This window comes from Rana temporaria, chromosome 1 (genome assembly GCF_905171775.1).
Source record: "Rana temporaria chromosome 1, aRanTem1.1, whole genome shotgun sequence".
NCBI classification, from domain to species: Eukaryota; Metazoa; Chordata; class Amphibia; order Anura; family Ranidae; genus Rana; species Rana temporaria.
In genome coordinates, this window is record NC_053489.1 from 484,666,797 (window position 1) to 484,690,422 (window position 23,626).

Here is a 23,626-nt window from a genome sequence, read left to right on the forward strand (position 1 = left end):
TGCACCCCCACCCCGTCATTCTCTCTCTCACCAAAGATAGATTCATGCATTGCATAATTCTATCTATGGTCGCCGCTGCCGCCCCTTATTCATGTATCCAGCCCCTTGTCGGGCGCCGGGCATATGAATTATAGTGGCAGGTGTGTTTTGGAAGCGCCTGATTAGAGCCATAGGCTTCCTGATTAGAGCCAGTGGACTCTAATAGGCTTCCAAAAGGGTAAACAGCAGGTGCACTGCTGATTACTCAGTGGTGTGTTAGGGAAGCAATGTATTCGGTTCCCTAACACTGACCCGCCTCTCAGCCAATCGGGTTGCTCAGGTCTGGACGAGAGAAGTGCAGGAGACATGAAGGACCCCACTCGTCGCCATCACCCACTGCCACACAATAGAGGGTGAGTGCCGGCCAGGCGGTGAGCGGGCGATGGGCACATTCACACTGGCTGTGTTTGATGGCACAGTGGCTGCGTTTGATGGCACATTCGCAGCATTCTGTCCTCATTGGGCAGATTGATTAGAAGCAGGAGCTATTGGCTCTCTCTGCTGTCAATCAAAAGCTGTGATACAGGAGCGGGGGGGGGGGGGGGGGCGAGTCCCGCTGTCTGTGCCAATGGATTCAGCGGCGGTACTCGGGAGTGAGCCTGCACTGGCGCCCCCAAGGAAAGCAACTTTCTGTAGAGGCACCCGATGAAGAGGAAGGGCCTGGAGCGCCGGTGGGGGACCCCAGAAAAAGAGGATAGGGGCTGCTCTGTGCAAAGCCTGCACAGGGCAGGTAAGTATAGACAGATTTTTTTTTTTATTATAAAAATAACAAACATAAGTTTAATATCGCTTTAACCATTTACAATTCATCCCTTACAGTCATTTACTGTACCCTGTTTTTGAGTGTGTGTGTGTGTGTGTGTGTATATATGTGTGTGTGTGTGTGTGTGTGTGTGTGTGTATATATATATATATATATATATATATATATATATATATATATATATATATATATATATATATTACACACATACAGTGCCTTGCGAAAGTATTCGGCCCCCTTGAACTTTGAGACCTTTTGCCACATTTCAGGCTTCAAACATAAAGATATAAAACTGTAATTTTTTTTGAAGAATCAACAACAAGTGGGACACAATCATGAAGTGGAACAAAATTTATTGGATATTTTAAACTTTTTTAACATATAAAAAACTGAAAAATTGGGCGTGCAAAATTATTCAGCCCCCTTAATAGTTAATACTTTGTAGCGCCACCTTTTGCTGCGATTACAGCTGTAAGTCGCTTGGGGTATGTCTCTATCAGTTTTGCACATCGAGAGACTGAAATTTTTGCCCATTCCTCCTTGCAAAACCGCTCGAGCTCAGTGAGGTTGGATGGAGAGCGTTTGTGAACAGCAGTTTTCAGTTCTTTCCACAGATTCTCGATTGGATTCAGGTCTGGACTTTGACTTGGCCATTCTAACACCTGGATATGTTTATTTGTGAACCATTCCATTGTAGATTTTGCTTTATGTTTTGGATCATTGTCTTGTTGGAAGACAAATCTCCGTCCCAGTCTCAGGTCTTTTGCAGACTCCATCAGGTTTTCTTCCAGAATAGTCCTGTATTTGGCTCCATCCATCTTCCCATCAATTTTAACCATCTTCCCTGTCCCTGCTGAAGAAAAGCAGGCCCAAACCATGATGCTGCCACGACCATGTTTGACAGTGGGGATGGTGTGTTCAGGGTGATGAGCTGTGTTGCTTTTACGCCAAACATAACGTTTTGCATTGTTGCCAAAAAGTTCAATTTTGGTTTCATCTACCTTCTTCCACATGTTTGGTGTGTCTCCCAGGTGGCTTGTGGCAAACTTTAAACGACACTTTTTATGGATATCTTTAAGAAATGGCTTTCTTCTTGCCACTCTTCCATAAAGGCCAAATTTGTGCAGTATACGACTGATTGTTGTCCTATGGACAGAGTCTCCCACCTCAGCTGTTGATCTCTGCAGTTCATCCAGAGTGATCATGGGCCTCTTGGCTGCATCTCTGATCAGTCTTCTCCTTGTACGAGCTGAAAGTTTAGAGGGACAGCCAGGTCTTCGTAGATTTGCAGTGGTCTGATACTCCTTCCATTTCAATATTATTGCTTACACAGTGCTCCTTGGGATGTTTAAAGCTTGGGAAATCTTTTTGTATCCAAATCTGGCTTTAAACTTCTCCACAACAGTATCTCAGACCTGCCTGGTGTGTTCCTTGTTCTTCATGATGCTCTCTAAGCTTTAAACGGACCTCTGAGACTATCACAGTGCAGGTGCATTTATACGGAGACTTGATTACACACAGGTGGATTCTATTTATCATCATTAGTCATTTAGGTCAACATTGGATAATTCAGAGATCCTCACTGAACTTCTGGAGAGAGTTTGCTGCACTGAAAGTAAAGGGGCTGAATAATTTTGCACGCCCAATTTTTGAGTTTTTTATTTGTTAAAAAAGTTTAAAATATCCAATAAATTCTGTTCCACTTCATGATTGTGTCCCACTTGTTGTTGATTCTTCAAAAAAAAATAGTTTTTTATCTTTGTGTTTGAAGCCTGAAATGTGGCAAAAGGTCGCAAAGTTCAAGGGGGCCAAATACTTTCACAAGGCACTGTGTATATATATATATATATATATATATATATATATATATATATATATATATATATATATATATATATATATATATATATATATAATTACAATAAACTATTTTCTAACACCCATCTTTCACCATAACCTAAATGAACTTTTAGTTGGTCCACTTCATTAGCCCAAAGAAAACTGTCCCTACCATTATAAAATATCATTTGGTTGTGTTTATCGCACAGGTTAGAGGTTCCCAGCCCTCACTTGAACCACTTGCTACTTTTTAGTCCTCTTATAAGGCTCAGCTCACAGAGAAAACACACCAGGATAAGGATCTTTTTTTTTCTTCACAAAAGTGACAGTTGCTTACATCCAATGCAATGAGATTTGAAAGCTTTTCACATGGCTGCAGTTAATGTAATTATCCATGTACTAAAGCTTAATGAATTAAGCCTATGGTCACATGGTAAGAAAAGTTCTGTATGCCAACTGTCAAGAAAAAAACCTACACAAGGAAGTTGTGTTTTTTTTTTTGGCAGGTTTGAAAAATAGAACTTGAAAAGGTAATGCTAAATTTGTGAATTCAAAACATACAGAGTTCAGTGTTTAGAAAAAATCAAAATAAAACATTATCTTATTAGGTAAGAATGGAGAAGTGAGACAGCTTTATAAAGTTATCTCTGAACTTCATCATTTTTGTTTCTCCTTTTCCTGTTTTTACTAGGGTTGCACTGATACCGATACCAGTATCGATGGCGATACTAAGAATTTTTAAGGGTCTCGGTACTCGTGGAAATGCACCAATACCTGGAACTGATACCTTCTAGTTTTTTTTTCAGCTGTCAGTGGGATTTCCCTGCCAACAGCTGAAATGAAAAGAAATGAATGTCGGTAATTATTGGTTGTTAAGGAGCGGGGCCACTGCGTCCGTAACAACCATGTCAGCTATCCATGGGATTCCCCTCCCCTCCCACCAGCTGTCACCAGGCCTGGACTGGCTGGGGCCACATGTCCTCTGCAGTGCTTGGTGTACTGACAGACCGGATCATAGCTGCCGAAGCAAACAAAGCATTTTCCTTGTTGGGTGGTGCCGAGCAGTTGTGTTGCTACAGGAGGGCAAGGGGGGCAGATTTAGCAGAGGGTGAATGGATGATAATGAAAGTGTTCAGCTGCCTATCGAGCTTCCAAGACACGTTCATGTAGTGCGGATCCCCGTTCTCCCTCCAGGGACTCAGCTCAACCCCAATAATGGAGAATGGACTGGGTGGACTCTGCTTCCTCCATATTGCTCCGCTTCACCCAACCGTAACAGCTCTCTCTGTCCTTTGTGTGTGTGTGTGCGTGTGTGTAATGCTGTGCGGTGCCGGCTCCTTTCTGATAATTTGTATGTTGCTCAGACTGCAGTGCATGCTGACATCTGTAAATGTGCACTGTAAGGCTCTGCAAGCTGGAGGGACAGCAGGGATGTTGTCACTCAGTGCAGCTCGGAATAAACAAGATTCCTCTATTCTGTCTATGTCGATAGATCCCTTCATAGGAATGCAGGTTACAGGAACAAGTTTGGGTTACTGGGGTGAGTCTGCAGGTAACCTAAAGGCCGTGCTGTGTACACCTCCACCTAATGTCTGCCTGATTGATAGTCAAATGAAGGGTTATCTGTCATTATCCGATCTGTGTGAAGGTCCTGAATGGGGATATGAAATTAAAATTAATCTTCACAACATACTGATAATCGTCTAATGGCTGTGCTGGGATCCTCACTGATTATTTAGGGTTCTCTGACTATTTCCTATGTAAATATCATGTCATCATACTATGCGGCATGTCTGCAGTCTCTGACAAACTGCAATCCCCCCCACCCTGCCCTTACCCACCCTCCTACGCCTTGCCATGCTGCTCTCCCTTACCCTCCTAATTCCCCCCCACCCTATAATCAGTTACAACCTACCCCCCCTCCCAGACTACCCCTCTACCCACTCTTCCTAGGCTACAGGTATCGGTAATTGGTATCAGCGAATATCGATACTCATACTAAGTGTTAAAAAAATGGTATTGATGCATCCCTAGTTTTTACCCATTGGACATTTTGGACATTATAAGTCACTAAGCAATTAGGTTTTAAGGGTATTTCAGGGAAGAACACATATGAGATACATTTACTGTACATGATTTGTTTTGCTTACCAAACAATTTGTTAGCCTGACTATACAGCGTAAATTTGTGATTTTTTTTTCCTGAATCAACCAAAATGTGAGCCATAGGGGGTCCTCTCGGCACTCCTGGATCAACAAATTTTGAAAACTTTGAAAAACTAAAAATTGAAGGAGCCAAAAATTATTGGCCAACCGCCAATACAGTCATTTTTCAGGAGCAGTGGCTGTGGGAATGCAAAAGCCATCAGGGGAGACTCCTCATCCATGCTGTTTAGGGAAAGTTCATTGGTTTTACTTGTATGGCTAGTCTTATTCTGTTCTGCCGCTCACCACTATTTTACACACCTCTGGCACACTGACTAGCCAGGAAGATGATTTCTCTCTTTTCTAGTTCAGCTTCACGGCTGCCTTTGTCTCCGTTTGATCATTACATTTAATTGGCAGTGTGATAATGTGATTTATTGTTCAATGGGCAGGCTGGCAGCAGAACTGGGACACGGGAACCAAGTAAAAGGGGTGCTGTACCGATTGTGTGAATGAGTCCCAGGACTAAAACCAAATCCCAAGAACAAAAATTAACAAGTAAAAAGTTGTATTTATGCCATTCTAGTTACCCATTTGCCGGTTCCTTTTCAGTTCTGCTTTGCTTGGAAATCCGCTTTACAGTTTAAATGTAACATCACAATGGAATTCCCCATGGTTTCTGTGAATAAATATGGTTGGGGGCTCCAAGTATAGATTTCACATGCTAGTGAAATTTTATATCATAGTACAACCAGACACAGTGGTGCACTCTCAATATTTGTATGTCCAGGTTGCAATCATGCCAGCACTATAAATGGCAGCAGGATTCTGTTCATATTTGTATACGGATAGGGATATTCAGTTTGGGTAGAAATGTTCTATTTACCTGCTAAGTTCTGGGAAACGGAGGGGTTTATGGTGTATTGTGACATGTCATAAGTTTTCTGACGAAGCTCTATTTCTTTTTCAGTGTGTGCTGTACTTGTGGGCCTTGAAAATTCTATATCCCAAAACTCTGTTTTTACTCCGCGGGAATCATGAATGTAGACATCTAACAGAGTATTTTACCTTCAAACAAGAATGTAGGTATACCTTACTCTTTCATTTTAGGTGTTCGTGTTCTACAGAAAAAGGTTTCTAGTTTGAGACATGCCAGTGGGTCCCTGTAGGATAGAGGAACATCAGTTATTCCAGCTCTTAGCTACAGTATGTCTCTATTTTTGTATTTACAACACTGATTTCACCTTTAGGCTAACAGGCAAATGTTGAGTAATAGTTTTATGATTCACTTCATTATTATGAAACCTATTTTGTAGAAGAGAATTATATCATGCCTCTCCAAGATAGGCTGGTACTCATCTGGATGTTATTGTGGTCATGGTCTATCTAATGCCCTAAGGGAACCTATTATGTGTGTCCAGTCTTGTACATGGAAGTTCTGTTACAGAAAATTTGCGTTCTCTTACTTTTTTCGAAACAAGTGCATTTAATAGAAAGTGGAAAGGCTAACCTTTAAAATGAAAAGGAACGAGAACATGTTTTTTATTGCTCTGTTCCCACTTGGTGAGAATTTCTCTCCTGACCTATTGGCATGTGGTCAGAAAGCAGACCGAAATCTCATGCGTGGGGACAGGGACAATAATAGAACTCGCCTTTTTTGTAGAGTAAAGAAGGTTTAACATCAGATTTTTCTATTTCATTTCTGTTTCCTTCCATAAAGGAAAATCTACAACCTTGACAGAGGCTTTAGCCCTCATCCACTCCTTCCAAACAGAAAGAAAACGTTTCATATGAAGTTCCTTTTCAAATACCAGTATGCAAAGTGTAGTAATGCAGAGTATTCTGTATGATTTGATCTTTCTTAAACTTGCCACAGTAAAACTAAAACTAGGTTGCTATATAGGAAAGAGAAGGGGCTATTCATGTAACAATGAATAGGACATATTGGGTACAGTTTAGTAAATTTTCTTGGTATCAAAACATTTCAATTAAAACCGTGTATATCGAGCCCCCCCTTTGGGAAATACAGTATTTTCTGACTGGGGAGGCTGAACCCTTGATATACACTGTTTTTTAATTAAAATGTTTGGATACCAATAACATTTACTAAATTGTACCCAATATGTCCCATTCATTATGACAGGAATAGCCCCCTTTTTTTCCTGTCACCTGATACAGGGATCACTTTTTCTATATGCAAAGTCAAGCTAGAGTGACAACATCTATATTGTGAAATTATATTTTGGGAATACTGATTATAGACTCCACCTTCTTTTCTGTTTTTTTTTTATATTGCTATATGTTACTGCACATTGCATACAGTTGCATCTAAAATCCCAAATTTACTATTCATCTGTCCTGGCTGTTATGCATGGGTTCTTTAAAATTTACTCACCTAGGTTGATGCATCATTGGCCCCCCACTGCTTCTTAAACTGAGAATTGTGGCGATCCACAACCAATGATTTTTTGGCTCTCAGTCTTCAGTGAGCAGAGATGGTCACCAGCTCTCTGCTCTGCTCCGCTTCTCCAGTGCTTACTGGAGTACTGGGCTGTGCAGGGGGTGGAAGTGGCTGGCTCAGGCAATCAGCGGCTTGCTGAGCCAGCTGCCAGTCCAGGCATCTGAGTTGATTCAGACTCTAAACTTGGGAATTTATTCAGTCTGAAGCAGCTAATGTCACCTGACAGCGGGCTTTAGCGGGTCACAGGAGTGCAGAACAAATGGCACTTCTGTGATCCATAGGGGATGTAGGGCCAAAAAAGCTTTGGCCATACGTCTTCTTTAAGATATTAATATTCAGATTTTATTTCTGTTCCTTCTGCTTTTATTTGCTTTTCTACTAGATTTATTCATTAATGTGTCAGACTTTATGGTGCCAGTGTGAACTCCACTTGACATTCTTCATTTGTTGAAATGTACAACTACATTATAATGATATAGAGCAGCAAGCAATGTTTCCTGTTTGGTAGAACATTTCAATCATCTGCCAAGAGTAATGATATGCAGTAGCCCACAGTGGGCAATCAGAATCTAGTTTTCAGTAGTTAAGACAGTAGTAGCTAATAAAGACTTGTTTCTTATATCTTGCTGTGGGCTAATTCACATTACTCTTGTTGTATATGTTTGACAGTTTGATACATATGACATAGTGGGGTTGATTTACTAAAACTGGAGCGTTTAGCTGTGCATAGAAACCAATCGTCGTCCAGTTTTTTTCTGTCAAAGCTTAATTGAACAAGCTGAAGTTAGAAACTGATTGTGGCTACAATGCATAGCAGCACCTGATTTTGCACTCTTCGGTTTTAGTAAATCAACCCCAGTATGTGTATGGTCAGTAAGGAAGCATAGCGAGCGCAGTCAATGTGCAGTAACACATAACAGCTAGAATTATTTTTCTCACAGAGTTGCTAGAGGTTACTGTACAACATCCATGCTCTTGGCTCTTTGTATTGTTTTTCTGACTAAAGCCAAATCCTAGATACTTCTCACTTTAATATCTGTGTATATTGAAATATACTGTATTTATTGGCGTATAACACTCACTTTTTTACCCTGAAAATAGAGGTTAAACTGTTCCTGCGTGTTATATGCAGGGGGCTGTGCAATGTTTTTTTCCTGAAACTCCATCTTAAAGTTTGGGTGAGTGTTATATGCCGATAAATACGGTATATACTGTATGTACTGTACACACACACAAAATGTTTAAAATATGTCTGTAATAAACCTTTTTAATTCAGAAAAATGCATTGTTGAACAATATGAATCTTAAGAAAGCTGAAAGATGGCACTGATTATATAATGTATATATGTATTTAAAACTGGGCTCATTGGTCATCATCACACAAAATCACTCTTTACATTAAAGGAACCCTGTACTGAGAAAAATAAGGAGATATCAGTACTGATCCCTAGCTAAAAATACTAATCTGATTACAAGGGATATGCAAGACCTTCAGGGACCTAGCGTTTCCAGGAGGTGAATAACAATGGTAGCCCCCATACTTCATTACAGGATTCCTTTTTAATTTCTACCATTTTTGGCCTACCAGCTGGCTCCTATTAATTTTTAAATGGCAAGTTTTTGCAAGTGACCTAATTTCTGTTGTGACATGGGCATTCTGTTGAATGTACTGAGATTGTGTAGTGGAGGAGGTAAGCTAAAAATTTTGGGGTTATTGAAAAACATGTAGTGAGGCATGAATGAAACTACACACAGCTGTAAGTATAAAATAGTGGGAATGGCAACCTACAATAAAGATTTATAGCCAGATTCAGAGAGACTTACGACGACGTATCAGTAGATACGCCGTCGTAAGTCCGAATGAGCGCCGTCGTATCTTTGCGCGCATTCTTAAACTGAGATACGCCTCACTGTTGCCAAGGTACGACCGACGTAAGTCTCCTACGCCGTCGTATCTTGGCTGCATATTTACGCTGGCCGCTAGGGGCGTGTACGTGGATTTACGCGTTGAATATGTAAATGAGCAAGATACACCGATTCACGAACGTACGTACGCCCGTCGCAGTAAGCTAAGCCGTTTACGTAAGACATACGCCGGCGTAAAGATAAAACACCTCTATAGGTGGCGCAGCCCATGCAAGGTATGGATGACGGAACAGCCGTCGTATTTTACGTCATTTGCGTAAGCGTACGTGAATGGGGCTGGGCGTAGGTTACGTTCACGTTGAAAGCATTGAGACAACGTCGTTTCATAGGGAGTATTTGCGACGTGATTCTGAGCATGCGCGCACATGCGCCGTACGAACGGCCCTCATTTACATGGAGTCACGGTTAATTTAAATGTAGCCCGCCCACTACATGCCTACTTTGAATTAGGTGGGGTTACGCCGGCCCATTTGCGCTACGCCAACGTAACTTACGGAGCAAGTGCTTTGTGAATACTGGCCTTGCCTCACTATGTTACGTCAGCGTAGTGCAAATGGGATGCGCTACGCCGGCCAAAAGATACGCCGCTCCACGTGAATCTAGGCCTTACTGTTTAGGATTCCCAGTAAAAAATTACTTGAACGTTGGTTTATTTATTTATTTTGGCTAAGTGTTTGGAAGACTGCCATTGGTCATAAAAATGGTATGAATACCAGTGCCGTTGCATGACAATTTCACTAGAATATAAAATGTAGTGTTGCTGACATAGATTTCCTGAAGCTTAATTTGTGAAATTTTTAATGTGATTTTATTTTTTTCTGTCATTAAAAGGTAAAATAAAATATTCAGAAAGAATATATGATGCCTGCATGGATGCCTTTGACTGCCTTCCTTTGGCTGCTCTGATGAACCAACAGTTCCTCTGTGTACACGGTGGCTTATCTCCCGAAATCAACACTTTAGACGACATTAGAAAAGTAAGTCCTGATGAAACGAATCCATAGCATCAGAATACCTGTTCTATTGTTCTGTTTTATAGTGTGTGGGACAAGAGATGCTGTGCCTGAAGGTATGGGTGAAAATGCATACTGTGAAAGTAAATATTACTATACCTGCTGGCACGATTCATTGCAATGTGTTCTGCCACCTGCCTGAATGGGCTGAATGTATTCCCAATTCAAACTCTGCATGCTGGGCATATGTGTATATGCCCACTTTTTTTTATCTAAAACAAGTTTTACTATTTTTTATTTTGTTTGCCAACAAAACCCAATTACCAACTAACTCTATTAACATGTAGAAGCGAGCATTGTCAAAAACATTAAGGATTAGGAGAAACATAAAAAAATGTAAAAGTCAGGTTACTTAAAACTATTTTTTTTTTAATTTGTTTTATAGATACTAGACCTTTATGCCATGTACACATGTTCGTTTTTTCCGATGGACTTTTTTCATCGGAAAAAACGATCGTGTGTGGGCCCCCACTGACTTTTTTCCATCGGTGTAAAAAAATAGAACATGTGGGGGGGAAAAAACTGATAGTAAATTCAGATCGACTGTTTGGATTTTAGTCTGATAGTGTGTATGCAAGACAGATGAAAGTCGGCTTCATCAGAATTCCGGCGAAAAATTCCATTGGATCTTATTCCATCAGAAATCTGATCGTGTGTATGCGGCATAAGGCTCCATGCACACTGGCTTAAAAATCTCTGCCTCTACAGTTTTGTGTTTTGCCTGTAGAAGCAGCTCAATGTTATCCTATGTGTCCATGTACATTAGGACGATTACAGGCGTTTTTAAAACTCAACGTTTAGAGGCAGGAAACAAAAAAAACCTTCTGGATTGCATTCCTGATTGGAGCTTTCTGTCAAAACCCCCTTGCAAAACTCTCCGAAACTATGTACAAAAAAACGCTCTATATGAGGTTTTTGTTTTCCCCTGCCAAGAGAACTGGCGTTTTTTTTTAAGCCCAGTGTGCATGGAGCCTTAAACCACCTTATATCTCCTGAGGACTGTATTGACAGGCTCTGTGCTTGATTTTCTGGGTCTGCAACTGGCTGTGGCCAATTATCAAGAGTTCCGCTTTCCCTGTTAATATATGCTATGGAGAATACAATGAAAAGAGCTGTAACACACAAATATGAATAGGAACACCTTAAACCTCAGGTAAAATTTAGGTAAAAAGGGAGGGCGCACAGGCCTAGTGCATTATCACTTAAAGGAATTTTATTGCTCAACTACTGACCACCGAGGCTCTGATGAAAGAGGTTTGCCTCTGAAACGCGTAAGCCATAGATGTCGGTCTGATGCCATCTGATCCGTGTTGTTACCATGGTCGCTGGGCGATACTGTATCCCAGTTCAATTGTCCGATAAGCGCTGTCTTTCAACTCCGTTTGTGAGTATGACCATTGTTTTAATCGATCTAATACAATTCCTCTAAGTGATAATGCACTAGGTCGGTGCACCCTCCCTTTTCTTTTCTTTTATAGCTTTATGAATTCCCGTGATTCTGAGGAGGGCAGCAAGATTTTAGACTTTACACTGGAACTGGATGACATTGCCCTATAGCAGGAAAACACCGGAGCGCAGGAGAATTTTTTGTGTGCAAGGGATTGTGGGAGCTAGTGTAGCTTCATATTTAATGGGATGACACTACTTTTAGTACAAGGTATCCTTTACATGCCCCCCCCCACCCCCTTTTTTTCTAAAACTGTCCTCTCTCAAATCTTATGCATTCCTGTACATTTTCCACTATAATCTTTGCTATGGTTCGCTAGGAGCAGCGCAGCTAATGCCTCCGAAGTGGCCAGGCTCCTATTTTAAACATGTGGGAAAAAAATCTCCATTTATTTCCATAGAAAAGCCATCAATTATGTGTCCCAAGTGTGAAAAAATCTTCATAGGAGTAGATGTATATTGCTGAGCTGACAATCCTAAGAAAAACAAGGACAGGGACATATCTAAATTACTTTTTTGGTATATGTTTTTCTGACTTTTAAAAATACCCTACCACCCTCAGTCACCCTCCTGCAGGGTCCCACTAATGATGACCCTGACTTCTGTTCACAGTTAGGCCTCGTACACACGATCGGTTAACCAGAGGATAATGGTCTGATGGACCGTTTTCATCGGTCCAAACCGATCGTGTGTAGGCCCCATAGGTTATTTAACCTTTGGTTAGAAAAAAAGCCAACTTGCTTTAAATTTTAACCGATGTATTGCTAACCGATAGGTCAAAAACAATTGTTAGTACGCACAACCATCGGTTAAAAATCCACACATGCTCAGACTAAATTAGAGGACGGGAGCGCTTGTTCTTGTAAAACTTGCGTTCGTTTGGCACATTCTACATTTTTAAAACTAGTGCTTTGTTTATTGCAGCGCATTTTTTTCTTCGTTCTATTGCATTCCTCATGTTATTGATTTTATTACTTATGGTGGAAGTTAGCTCTGGTATCCAGGTCTGCATATAAGTGGCCAAGTGGGCAATTGTTGCCCTTCAAACATTCTTGTTAGAATAGGATGTATTTCTGATTTCCCACAGGTATTTTAAAGTGCAATATTTGTCGATGAATCGCATCATATACTCGGGCAAAGAAATCCTCTGCCAGGGCCCGTTGTCGCCCATCCTTTTTTTGCAGCTGGTCAGCAAGGTAGGTGCTGTAGTCCTCCACAAGGTTAAGGGGGCCCTCATGATTTCAGCTGCCTCCCTAATGTCCTGCAGACACTCTTCCTCCAGCTGGGACATGCGCCTCTGTCTTTTTTGTTTTAAAATAAATATGGTCTGGCAAAGCAATGACCCCCCTACCAGTGAAGTACTCAACGTATATATCACGGGCATCTCAAGCAGTTTGGGGGCGGAATCCAATACAGCCAGTGTCCAGGTCAGTCAGGTTCTCAGATGATTGTCTGGCCTCAGGCCCAATGTTTGAAAGGTAGGTCTCTGAATGCCTGCGCAAAAAATTGGGAAAAATGCAGCAGGAAAAGTGACAGTGTTCCGTTTAAAGTCCGCCATGTGGATGGCTGTCTGGAACAGGCGGAATCGTCTGGCCATTATGAAGGCATTCTCAACAACCCTCCGGGCTCTGGCCAGCCGGTAATTCCAAACCCTCCTCTCCGGGGTGAGAGTCCTCTGGGGAAACAGCCTCATAAGGTGTGGTCCAAGCCCGATAGCTTCGTCCGCAAAAAAAAAAACACAAAAGGGAGTCCCTCCACATTGTCTTCATCCTGTGGCAGGGCCAGGCCACTAGTATGGAGACGGTGGGCAAACTCCATCTGCGCAAAGACTCCACCGTCGGACATCCGGCCGTTCTTCCCCACGTCCACATACAAAAACTCGTACTGTGCCAACACCATCAACACAATACTATGAAAACTTTTGTAGTTGAAATTGAATGACCCCGAAACGGGGTGGCGGCACTATGCGGACGTGTTGCCCATCTCTTGCCCCTCCGCAGTTAAGAGAAGTCCGACCGCTGGGCCAATTGGGAAGCCACAGTCTGCCATTTCTGTGGCGTAGAAGAAAACTGTGGAGTCAAACAAAAAAAATAATTTGTCCTTTGGCACATAAACATTGCAATCACAAAGCAAAAGACATCCTTGTCCAACATCAGTATAACATTTATTAGTGGAGTGCTAATTACATGCCAGAACTGAAATAGGCCCAATTATCAGACTCCTCACCACTCTGATGGGCCATTAATCATTTTAAGGGGGGGGGGGGTTGAACTACAATTGAGCAGACAAAAAAAAAAAGATGTAAACAGACTAGGCTAGGTGTGTTTGGGCCTAGGAAAGCATGCTGGACAGGTTAGTAAAGGGAAATATGCATGTAGGCCAAAAAAGGAACATTAAATGCTTAGAACATGCATGGGGACAAAGGGGACATTCACAGCATATTACAATCACGGTAATTAGGGAATGATGCAAATAATACAAGACATTAGCATACATTAAAGACATATATAGATTGTGAGGAGACAACTTACCTTAATATAGTCCTTCTGTATCACTTGTATGATGGCAGAACACTTAAAACAGAAAGCACCCAAGTACAGCAAGGTCTGTAAAGAACGCACTGAAAAACAGAACTCGAGTGGACAGGAACGCTCTGCAAAACTGATACGACCTGACTGCAAGCACTGAAAAACAGATAAGAACCCACAAGCACAAACTGAACCCGAGAAAACGATCTGCAAAGCACGGAGACTGAAAAGCGCAAATCGGCAAAAAAACTGCAATTCCGGCAGCGGGCTGCGGCTGCAGCACTGGAACATGTTACATGTTCCACCCTAAATTTATATGTAACATGTTCTCAAAGGTGAACTTGTCCTTTAAGCCCCCCTTGCAGCACCCTGTGCTTCCTTGGAATCTCAACTTGGTTCTCTCTGCCAATAAACCACCCTTTGAAACTAATAGGCATAATATCCTAGAGGATCTCATATGCAAAGTAGCCTTTTTGTTCGCTATCTTGTCTGCCATATGTTTCTGAACTGGCGTCTCTTTCCTGCAAAGAGTCTTTCCTCATATTTCACAATGACACAATGAATGACCATCTATTCTCTTAAAGGTGGTCTTGACATTCCACTTCAGTGAGGACATTGTCCTTCCATCCTTACAACAAGTAAAAATGCACTAACAACCAGTGCAACAGGCATCAAGTTAGTATTAAGGTGGACTAAGTATACATAATGGTATGTACAGTCAGAAAGCGATAAAAGTCCAAGCTCTGACAGTGTAGCATAAAAGTCTCAAAGCTGGGAGGTGATGGTGTGGTAAATAATAATAAGGATTACACTCTCAGGACTGACATTAGAGGGGAACAGAAACCATGTTCCAGCTATACAGAAAAAACACAAGGGAAGAGGTGCCTCTGGGTGTAATAGTTTAAAAAATGTAATTGTAAACACAATAAACATGGCCACTCACATTTTAGTGGTTTAAATAGGCATGTAAATTTCCTAGTGGAGGGAGAGAGGTCATCAGATCCGCCGACCGATTCCTGGTCCTGCAGAAGCGCTGTACAGCTTAAGTGTTGTCACACCGCTGATGGAAGTGCAGCCGGGTGCGGTGAAAGAAGGGAATTCAGAACGAGGCTTGGAGCGCAGTTGGAGAGGCAGGCGAGGGATGATGACGTCACTGGAACTGCAACGCATTTCCCAGTGTACAGGCAGCGTATGACGCGGCTGCCGCACTCCATTAGAGTAAACCTCAAGGCTACTGCTCCAATCAGACAGATGGATTCCCAGTTTGTCCTGTTCTTGGGACCCCGCAAGGGACACCCTGCCTTAAAGTTCTACATTGCACAATCGATATCAAATCTGATTGCAAGAGCTTACCTTCTCAATGATAAATCTCCTCCTGTGCTTTTACAAGCCCATTTTATGAGATCAGTGGGAGTTTCCTGGGCATTTCAGCCCTAAGTCTCTGTAGCCCAGTTGTGGTCTACTGTTCATTCCGTTTTAAAGTTTATCCAGGTTGACATCCTATCTTCTACTGATCCTGCAAGAGAAGAACATTGCTAGAATCCAGTCAGGATCTGTTTCAGGCATCAAGCTGGATGTGTTCTTGACCAGTCTCTGCTTCTGCCATGTAGGTTGAAAACCTGGTTTTGCTGTTAGACACGATTCCTTTTATTACAGAATTGGTATAGAAAAACTACAAATTCTTTGACAGATATTTTAGAACAGATTCAGCTTTAAATTGAACCTCTTGCTTCTACAATTTCTAGACAAATTTCAGACTGTATACTGTTTAGCAATAAATTATCTTGAAACTAATGGCATGCCTCCCATCATTCATCATGTAGTACCAGAGGCAAATTGTACCTGTGGTTCTGTTAAAGACCTGGTTGCTTCTTTGGCATCAATCATAACAGATTATTAATAGTAGTCTTGTTCAGATCCAGTCTCTGAAAGGTTGTACACAGCTGATCTACTACCCAGACAGTTCATCTTATCCTGAGACACAAAGGTCCATGATTGTTGTTGTTTTTTTCCCGCTGGGAAGCTCACCTTAATCAAATGTAAATGAATGCACCCCCACATTGTTTATTTATTCTTACTCTGGGATTCCATGCTTAATTGCATATTTACTTGGAGTCATTAACTTTTTTTATGGAATGTGCAGTTGGTAATAAGACTATCCCTGGCAATTGTGAATGCAATCTGCATATTTATCAACACACATTATTTCATTCCAGAGTGTTTCAGTTACAAAACCATGAATAATTTAGTAGCCTAAAATAAGTTTAGAAATCCAGCTTAGTATTGCATATTTTATGATCTGTATTTGAAGCTGAATCTACGAATGCATCTTTTTAATGAAAGTTTTCTTCTTCTTAATTGAATGTCAGAGAGATGAAATATCACTTCATTCCTTTCAAATATTATTAAGCCCTAGGTTAAAATTTCACTGTTTCATTGCTAAATTATTTATATTTTGTTCTGCTTCCTGGCTGGCTTAAAGATTTTGATAAGTTTATAAATCAAGGTGACTTGCCAACTGCACCCTTATTGTAGATCTCCTCTGGCTTCTAAGGTTCTATGTGTTTTAAAATCAATACTTCGTACAAAAAAAAATCATTAGTTGACTGTAAACAATGTTTACCAGAACCACTAAGAATCTGTGTTGAGGGGCTGCAGCCAAGTGTCGATGGGTAGAGGTGGGCTTTCACGTACATTCAGCTTGCGTTTAAGATCAATTTTAGAGGCTTCTGAGATCATTGCCATTTGTCAGTTTATTCAGTGGTACTGTTGACCCATCTTTTGACCTGCCTTCCCTTGTCTTGCATAGGAAGATGAGCAGTTCTGGTCTTTAACGAAAGCTGTTGTCACAGGCCCTAAGTTTGGTTGTCAGCATTTGCTCTTATTTTCTTTTTTTATTATGTTCAGTATTTTTTTTTTTTTAAGTCAGGTATGTGTTATCATTTTGCTCTCTGCTGTGAGGCAACAGGGGAGCTTTAAGCTTATTTTTTCACACACTCCAGTTTGCATCTTTGATAAATCAAGGCTCTATATGCCTGATACATTATTGGATGGCTCAGTGCAAAATTCAGTCAGATGAACGGAGCCTAAAAGAAAACAGTTCTTCTGTGTTGTCTTTTCAAATAACTCATAATGGTATTTAAACTCTATTAATCTATTATTTATTAAATGTATCTGGATTTCCAGCTCTCAGTGGTTTTCTATGTATGTCATTGTCAAAAAAAAAAAAAAATAACGAATGCAAAGCTGGGGCTGATCATGTAACTAGTGGAAACATAATAGTAAAAGTAGAAAATCACTCTAAATGTGCATTACAGGAATCTTTTACTGAAGAAGAATAGGGGCTGCTATTGCCACCTTCTTGTCTAGTGGTTAACTGCTTGGGTCACTATCCCTAAAAATTTATCAAGACAGATTAGGGGTTCTCACTTTCCTGATCCCTGTGCTTGTTCCTAATTGTTGTCTCATAAAGTACTAAATCTATAGAGAGCCAGGCAGTTATCATTTTCAGAAGTACAGTGGATCATCTATGGCAGCCCCCATATTTCTGGAAGTGCAGTTTTCTTTAAAATGGTACGACTATCTACAGCACGGAAACAAGTGACAATCGTGAATGTGTGCTGTAAATTTGAAGCAGGTGGTTTTGCTTTACTTGAATGCAAAGAAATATTGTTAATTCATCTGCATTTATATGTACTAAATGAGAATTGTAAGGCCCGGTTCACACTGATGCAAGTTCATAACGAATGTGATGCATCAAAAATATTCTAAATTCGCATGTCATCCATAAAGTAGTTGTTTTCAATGATGGTCGTTCACATACATGCGTTGTGATTCCTCTACGAATGTGATGCGATTAAAAAAATGGGTCTTGTGCGAGTTTACAGCATTGCAAATTTAGTCTCCATAGACATCAATGTAAATCGTTCTGGAATCGCATTACTGGTTTACATATATGCGAATTCCACCATACTACTCTCCACAAAATACAGGAAATGCACAACTGTCCAACTCCTGAAATTCGCAGTAAATTTGCGGTAAATTTGCACCTCACACAGGACAAAAAAAACGGAACGAATTGGCAGCGCAGCAGTGTGAACCGAGCCTAAAGGTTTTTAAATCCTAGTTAAACATAACATTTCATTAAATAATTGGGTAGCCTGGCATTATCAATGTCTCTTCCCGAAAAGCTAATTGCCTGGCTTCTTTTGCTAAAGGCCCTCATGCACATTGGATGTTTTGTAAACTCTCCTAGAAGCCTTCCTCCTGGCAGCAGCATTTTGCAAAAAGAAACGCCTGACGCTTGTAAAAGTGTGTAACGCTTTGAGAATCGTTTATCCGAGTCAAACATTTGAGCGTTAACTTATTTCATTGCCCAGAATGAATAACGTATTCTGGTAAATATAAAAGGGTACCAAACCAACCCAAAAAAACAAAACAAAGAAATAACCAGAAAAACGTCACCAGGCCGCTGACCCTTTGAATGCAAAATTACACTAGATAATATGTGAATAATAAAAGTAGGCGCAAGCCTTAGAATCCAAAAAACCCACTAAATCTACACACAATTCATATACAAACCATATACAAATTTATAACATAAATATGTGATAATATGTGCCAAACACCATACTTTCAAAAGTGCCAAAGTGTCAGGATCTTCCTTATATATGCTCCACCACGTGCATATACGCTGCACACTTACCAGAACACTGGAGCTAACAGAGTGACCGTTAGGCGATACATAAATCAAATACAAATCAAGGGGGGATTATGAGCTGGATCTTGTATGATGCTCCTAAATGTTCTCATTCCCAGGATAAAACAATCCAATAAAGTAGCAGCAGGGGGTATATAGTGTAGTATATTTTATTTGGTATAAAAAGACAAATAAAAAAACTACTGTATTTATTGGCGTATAACACTCTCACTTTTTCACCCTGCAAATCGGTTGCAAAAAGCGTGTGCATGGTATACGTCAATAATTCAATTTGGGCTGCCTCGGAGAGAACGGGGATGGGGGCGGGACGAGCGCCGTCAGATTACATACAGTGAGAATCTCCTGTTTACTCAGCAGCCTCTGTAATAGGAAGTCCCGTGTCCTGGGCCGGCATTGGACCAGTGTTCTGTCTATCATAGAAGCTGGTCCTGGAGGGGGAATTTTTTTTAAAGAGGGCGCCGAGTAAACAGGAGATTCTTGCTGTATGTAATCTGACAGCGCTTATCCCGCCCCCCTTCCTGTCCCCTCTGAGTCAGCAGTAATCTGAGGTAAGAAGGGCATTGATCGGGCTGTATTCACGGCAATGGTGAGGCTGCAGGTGGCCATTGATCAAGCTGCAATGATGGGCAATTATGAGACTACAGATGGGGATTGATCAAGCTGTATTGATGGGCAATTGTGAGGCTGCAGATAGGCACTGACCCTTATTTTTCTTCAAAGTTCTTTATTTAAAATTAAAAAATTCCTGAAACTTCCCTCTTAAAATGAAGGTGCATGTTATGCGCCTGTGTGTATATGCCGATAAATACGGTATATACACTTACATGACAGTATTGGTGTATGGGCTCCAACACACACAGCTAGATGAGTTGAAGGGAGCAGTGTCACACCGCCTGAGGTTCGAGCTGCTAAAGCCACTTCTGGGCTTGTTCCTGATGTCCTACCGGGTCTGTGGAATGCACGCTAGCTCTCTCTTCAGCTAGTCTAGCTGTGTGTGTTGGCACCCATACATCAATACTCTCATGTGAGTGCCTATGGTTTTTTATGAATTTTTTATGCTAAATCTCTCCTGCGTTTTTTTTTTTTATCGTTTTATGCTGGGACTGAGAACATTTAGGAGCATCATAGGAAAAGATCTTTCTCATAACCCCCCCTTGATTTGGATTTGAATTTAGTATTGCCTACTAGTTACTGGTTAGTTTGCAGTGTTCTGCAAACTAATCGCAGTGTTCTGGTTAGTTCGAAGTGTATATGCACGTGGTGAAGCACATATAGGGAAGATCCTGGTACTCTCGCACTTTTGAAACCATGGTGTTTGGCAATAAATCATTGCACATTTGGACTTTTTTTATCGCATATGTTATAAACTTGTATATAGTTTGTATATGGATTGTCTGTAGATTTAGTGTTTGTTTTGTTTTTTTGTATTCTGAGTGAGTGAGTGAGTGAAAAACTTATATAGCGCAGCACATGCAAACTTAATCGCCTCTGGGCGCTCGTTGTTCCTGTCTCTCTTGATATCAAAAGAGATGAGTTTTGATCTGTCTTCTGAAGGCCAAGTGGTTCTCCTCCAACCGAATGCTGGTTGGTAAAGCGTTCCATAGTCTGGGACCCTGGAACACAAATCTTCTTTCTCCTTTGGATTTGTATTTGGCTTTGGGTATCTGGAGCAGATTTTGGTCGGTGGATCGCAGAACGCGATTGGGGTTGTAAGTTTTTATTTTTTCGCATAGATATTGAGGGGCCCTTCCATGGATGCACTTATGCGTCAGACACAGGGATGGACTGGGACAATAAAGTGGCCCTGGACTTCAGCCAGACCGTCCCACTTTATTTTTCCCAAACACACAAAAAAAAAACGTAAGTAAAAACATTCCACTGTAAGTATAAACAGGTTTTTTACAAATTACATCAGTTACTATCTCCAGTAGTGGCAGACAGTACATTGCCCCCCCCCCCCCCCGCCATGCTGCATATTAAAAAAAAAAACAGAATGCTAATCTGTGAAGGGGGGGGGGGGTAATGTACTGTCTGCCACCACTGGACATAGTAACTGATGTAATAATGTGATATGTCCAGTAGTGGGTGGCAGACAGTTCATTTACCTCCCCCTCTCCCCCCCCCCCCCCCCCCCCCCGCCCCCGCCATGCTGCATATTAAAAAAATCAGAATGACAGTCACAGTTCATAATCTTCATACACATATCACATTATTACATCAGTTACTATGTCCAGTGGTGGCAGACAGTACATCCCCCCCCCCCCCCTCACAGACTAGCATTCTGATTTTTTTTTTAATACGCAGCATGGCAGGGGGGGGGGATGTACTGTCTGCCACCACTGGTCATAGTAACTGATGTAATAAGTGTATGAAGATTATGAACTGTGAGTATCTTCATACACATATCACATCAGTAACTGTGACCAGTGGTGGCAGATTTAACCGCCCCCCCCCCCCCCCCCCCCATGATGCATATTAAAAAAAAAATGGCAGTCATCACATCTCATAATCTGCATACATCCGATGCTAACTAAGGCATTAGTTAATAGCCAATAGGAAACTAAGCACTTAAAGGGGCAAAGGATGGTTCTATTTGCAACCCTCAGAGGGTTGTGTTGGGGCAGGTACAGTGTATAGAAAGAAAAAGCAGAAATGAGTAGAGTAAAAAAAAAAAAGTCTACACTAAACAGTCTCACTATCCACTCAGCAATTAACATTTTTCCTGCATATAATTTACTTCCTTTGCCTCTTTTTTAACCTTACTTGCTGCCGGAATGGTGCGGTGGTGGTGGCACTGAAGCGTACTGTACTTGTACCACGTTCCTCCTCGGCGGCGCTGGCTCCACCTCGTCTTGTAGCTTGAGGCCTCTCTCCTCGGGCTCGGCTCCTCCCATCCCCTCCCGCATACGGCCGTGAGCGTGACCCCTGAGATACGTCACGCCGCTGGGAGGTGATCAGGGCCGCTCTAAACATAGGAGGAGGCGGAGCCGGACGGAAGTGGCAGGCCAGCACAGCTTGATGGACGCGGCCAGGACGCCGGTTATTGGCTGACGGCGCCGCCGACGCCGGGTATCTCGCAAAGCCATGTAAAGAATACTCAATCGAAAATGACAGTGATTGACAGCCGGCCGGCCCAATTATCCGATCGGCCCACCGGGATTCTCCCGGTACTCCCGATGGCCAGTCCATCGCTGGTCAGACAGAGTGCTTTAAAAGCAATTCTGTTTTTTAAAGGCAACCAGTGAAGGGCTCTGAGCGAAGGTGAGATAGATTCCCATGGTTTTATCCCAGTTGCAAGTCTGGCGGGCGTATTTTGAACGACTTGCAGACGAGAGATTTGGTACTTAGGGAGTCCGAGGTAAAGGGAATTTGCATAGTCCAGTCTGGAGTTAACGATTGTTCCCACCACAACTGCTATGTCTTCTTTAGGAATAAAAGGGATAAGTCTGCGTAGTAGGCGCAGCAGATGGTGAGATCCGCTGACTACTGACCCTATTTGTGCATCCATTGTCATGTAGGTGTCGAAGATGACTCAGAGACTTTTGACTTTGGCGCTAGGGGTGATGATTTGGCCCAGAATGGGTGGGGGTGTCCAAGTTGGTGCAAGTTGGTTCTTACGACTGGCGTGAAACAGGAGAAGTTCTGTTTTGGAGCTGTTGAGTTTAAGATGACTCTTTGTCATCCAGTTTTCTATCAAAGAGAGGCATGTCTCTAGACTGAGATGATGATCCTTTTTGTTGCAGATGCGAAAATACAGTTGAGTGTCATCTGCATATGAGTGATAAAGTAGTTTTTGGCTACTGATGATTTCAAAGAGAGGGCAGAGATAGATGTTGAATAGCACCGGCGACAGAGGGGATCCTTGAGGGTCCCAATTTCACTATTTGTGATCGGTTTTCCAGAAAAGAGGAGAACCATGATAGGTCGCTTTCTGCGACTCTGGCTACTTCTGCTAGCCGAGCCAGTAATAGTTTGTGATCTACCGTGTCGAAAGCTGCGCTTAGGTCCAACAGTACCAGAAGACAAGATTCTCCTTCGTCTGCGGCCTCGAGAGTGTCATCATCCCATATTTTCTAAGGCTTGAGCCTACTTTTATTATTCACAAATCATTTATTCTGGCCATTGAAATTAATTAACACTCAAGCGCCAAACACACCTAGCATTAAAGGAACACTAAAGGTTTGTTTTTTATTAGATCAATTGATTGCTGTAAGCTAGAGCATTTAAATATCACTTACCTCGTTTTTCCTTTTGACCTCCACAAAACAGGAATCCAGGTTTGAAAATGCCATTTCCTGTCTCTCCTCTTCTTGCTCTTCACCAGCATCCGAGCCGTTTTGCACGGTGGACAGCAGAATGTTCTCACCCCCTCCCTATGACTACAGCCCTGCGTGAAGATGCTCTCTTATCCCTCACAGGCATGGAGGCTAAGCCTAATGGGAACTGTAGTTCCCATTAGGCCGTGATGTAGCAAGAATGAATGCGCACCGCAAACCAGGAAGTCAGTGAGAATAATGATTCAGGAGTGACGGAGGTGAATAAAACAGCTCGATTTCAACAGGTATCAAACTAGTTATAATGCAAAACATTACTTTTTACTTTATCAGCTACTGTCAGACTTTAATTTAAGAGGAAAATATTTTTGTCTTTACAACCCCTTTAATGCACAATTGCACTTGTTAACACGCGTCAAATGTTTTTTCTGCCCAATTTCTGCTGCTCCTGGACCCACTGGCAGTGTTTCTTT

At 41.7% G+C, this 23,626-nt stretch overlaps 1 protein-coding gene across 5 annotated transcripts in view; it reads left to right on the forward strand.

Annotated features, from left to right (window-relative positions):
• Positions 1–23,626, forward strand: part of PPP3CA (protein phosphatase 3 catalytic subunit alpha) — a 353,670-nt gene that overhangs the window by 239,081 nt on the left and 90,963 nt on the right. For all 5 annotated transcript variants that reach the window (XM_040329963.1, XM_040329973.1, XM_040329989.1 and 2 more), the window contains exons 4-5: positions 5,756–5,867; positions 10,004–10,149. In XM_040329963.1, the coding sequence (XP_040185897.1) occupies positions 5,756–5,867; positions 10,004–10,149 (258 nt within the window). The remainder of the gene's footprint in view (positions 1–5,755; positions 5,868–10,003; positions 10,150–23,626) is intronic.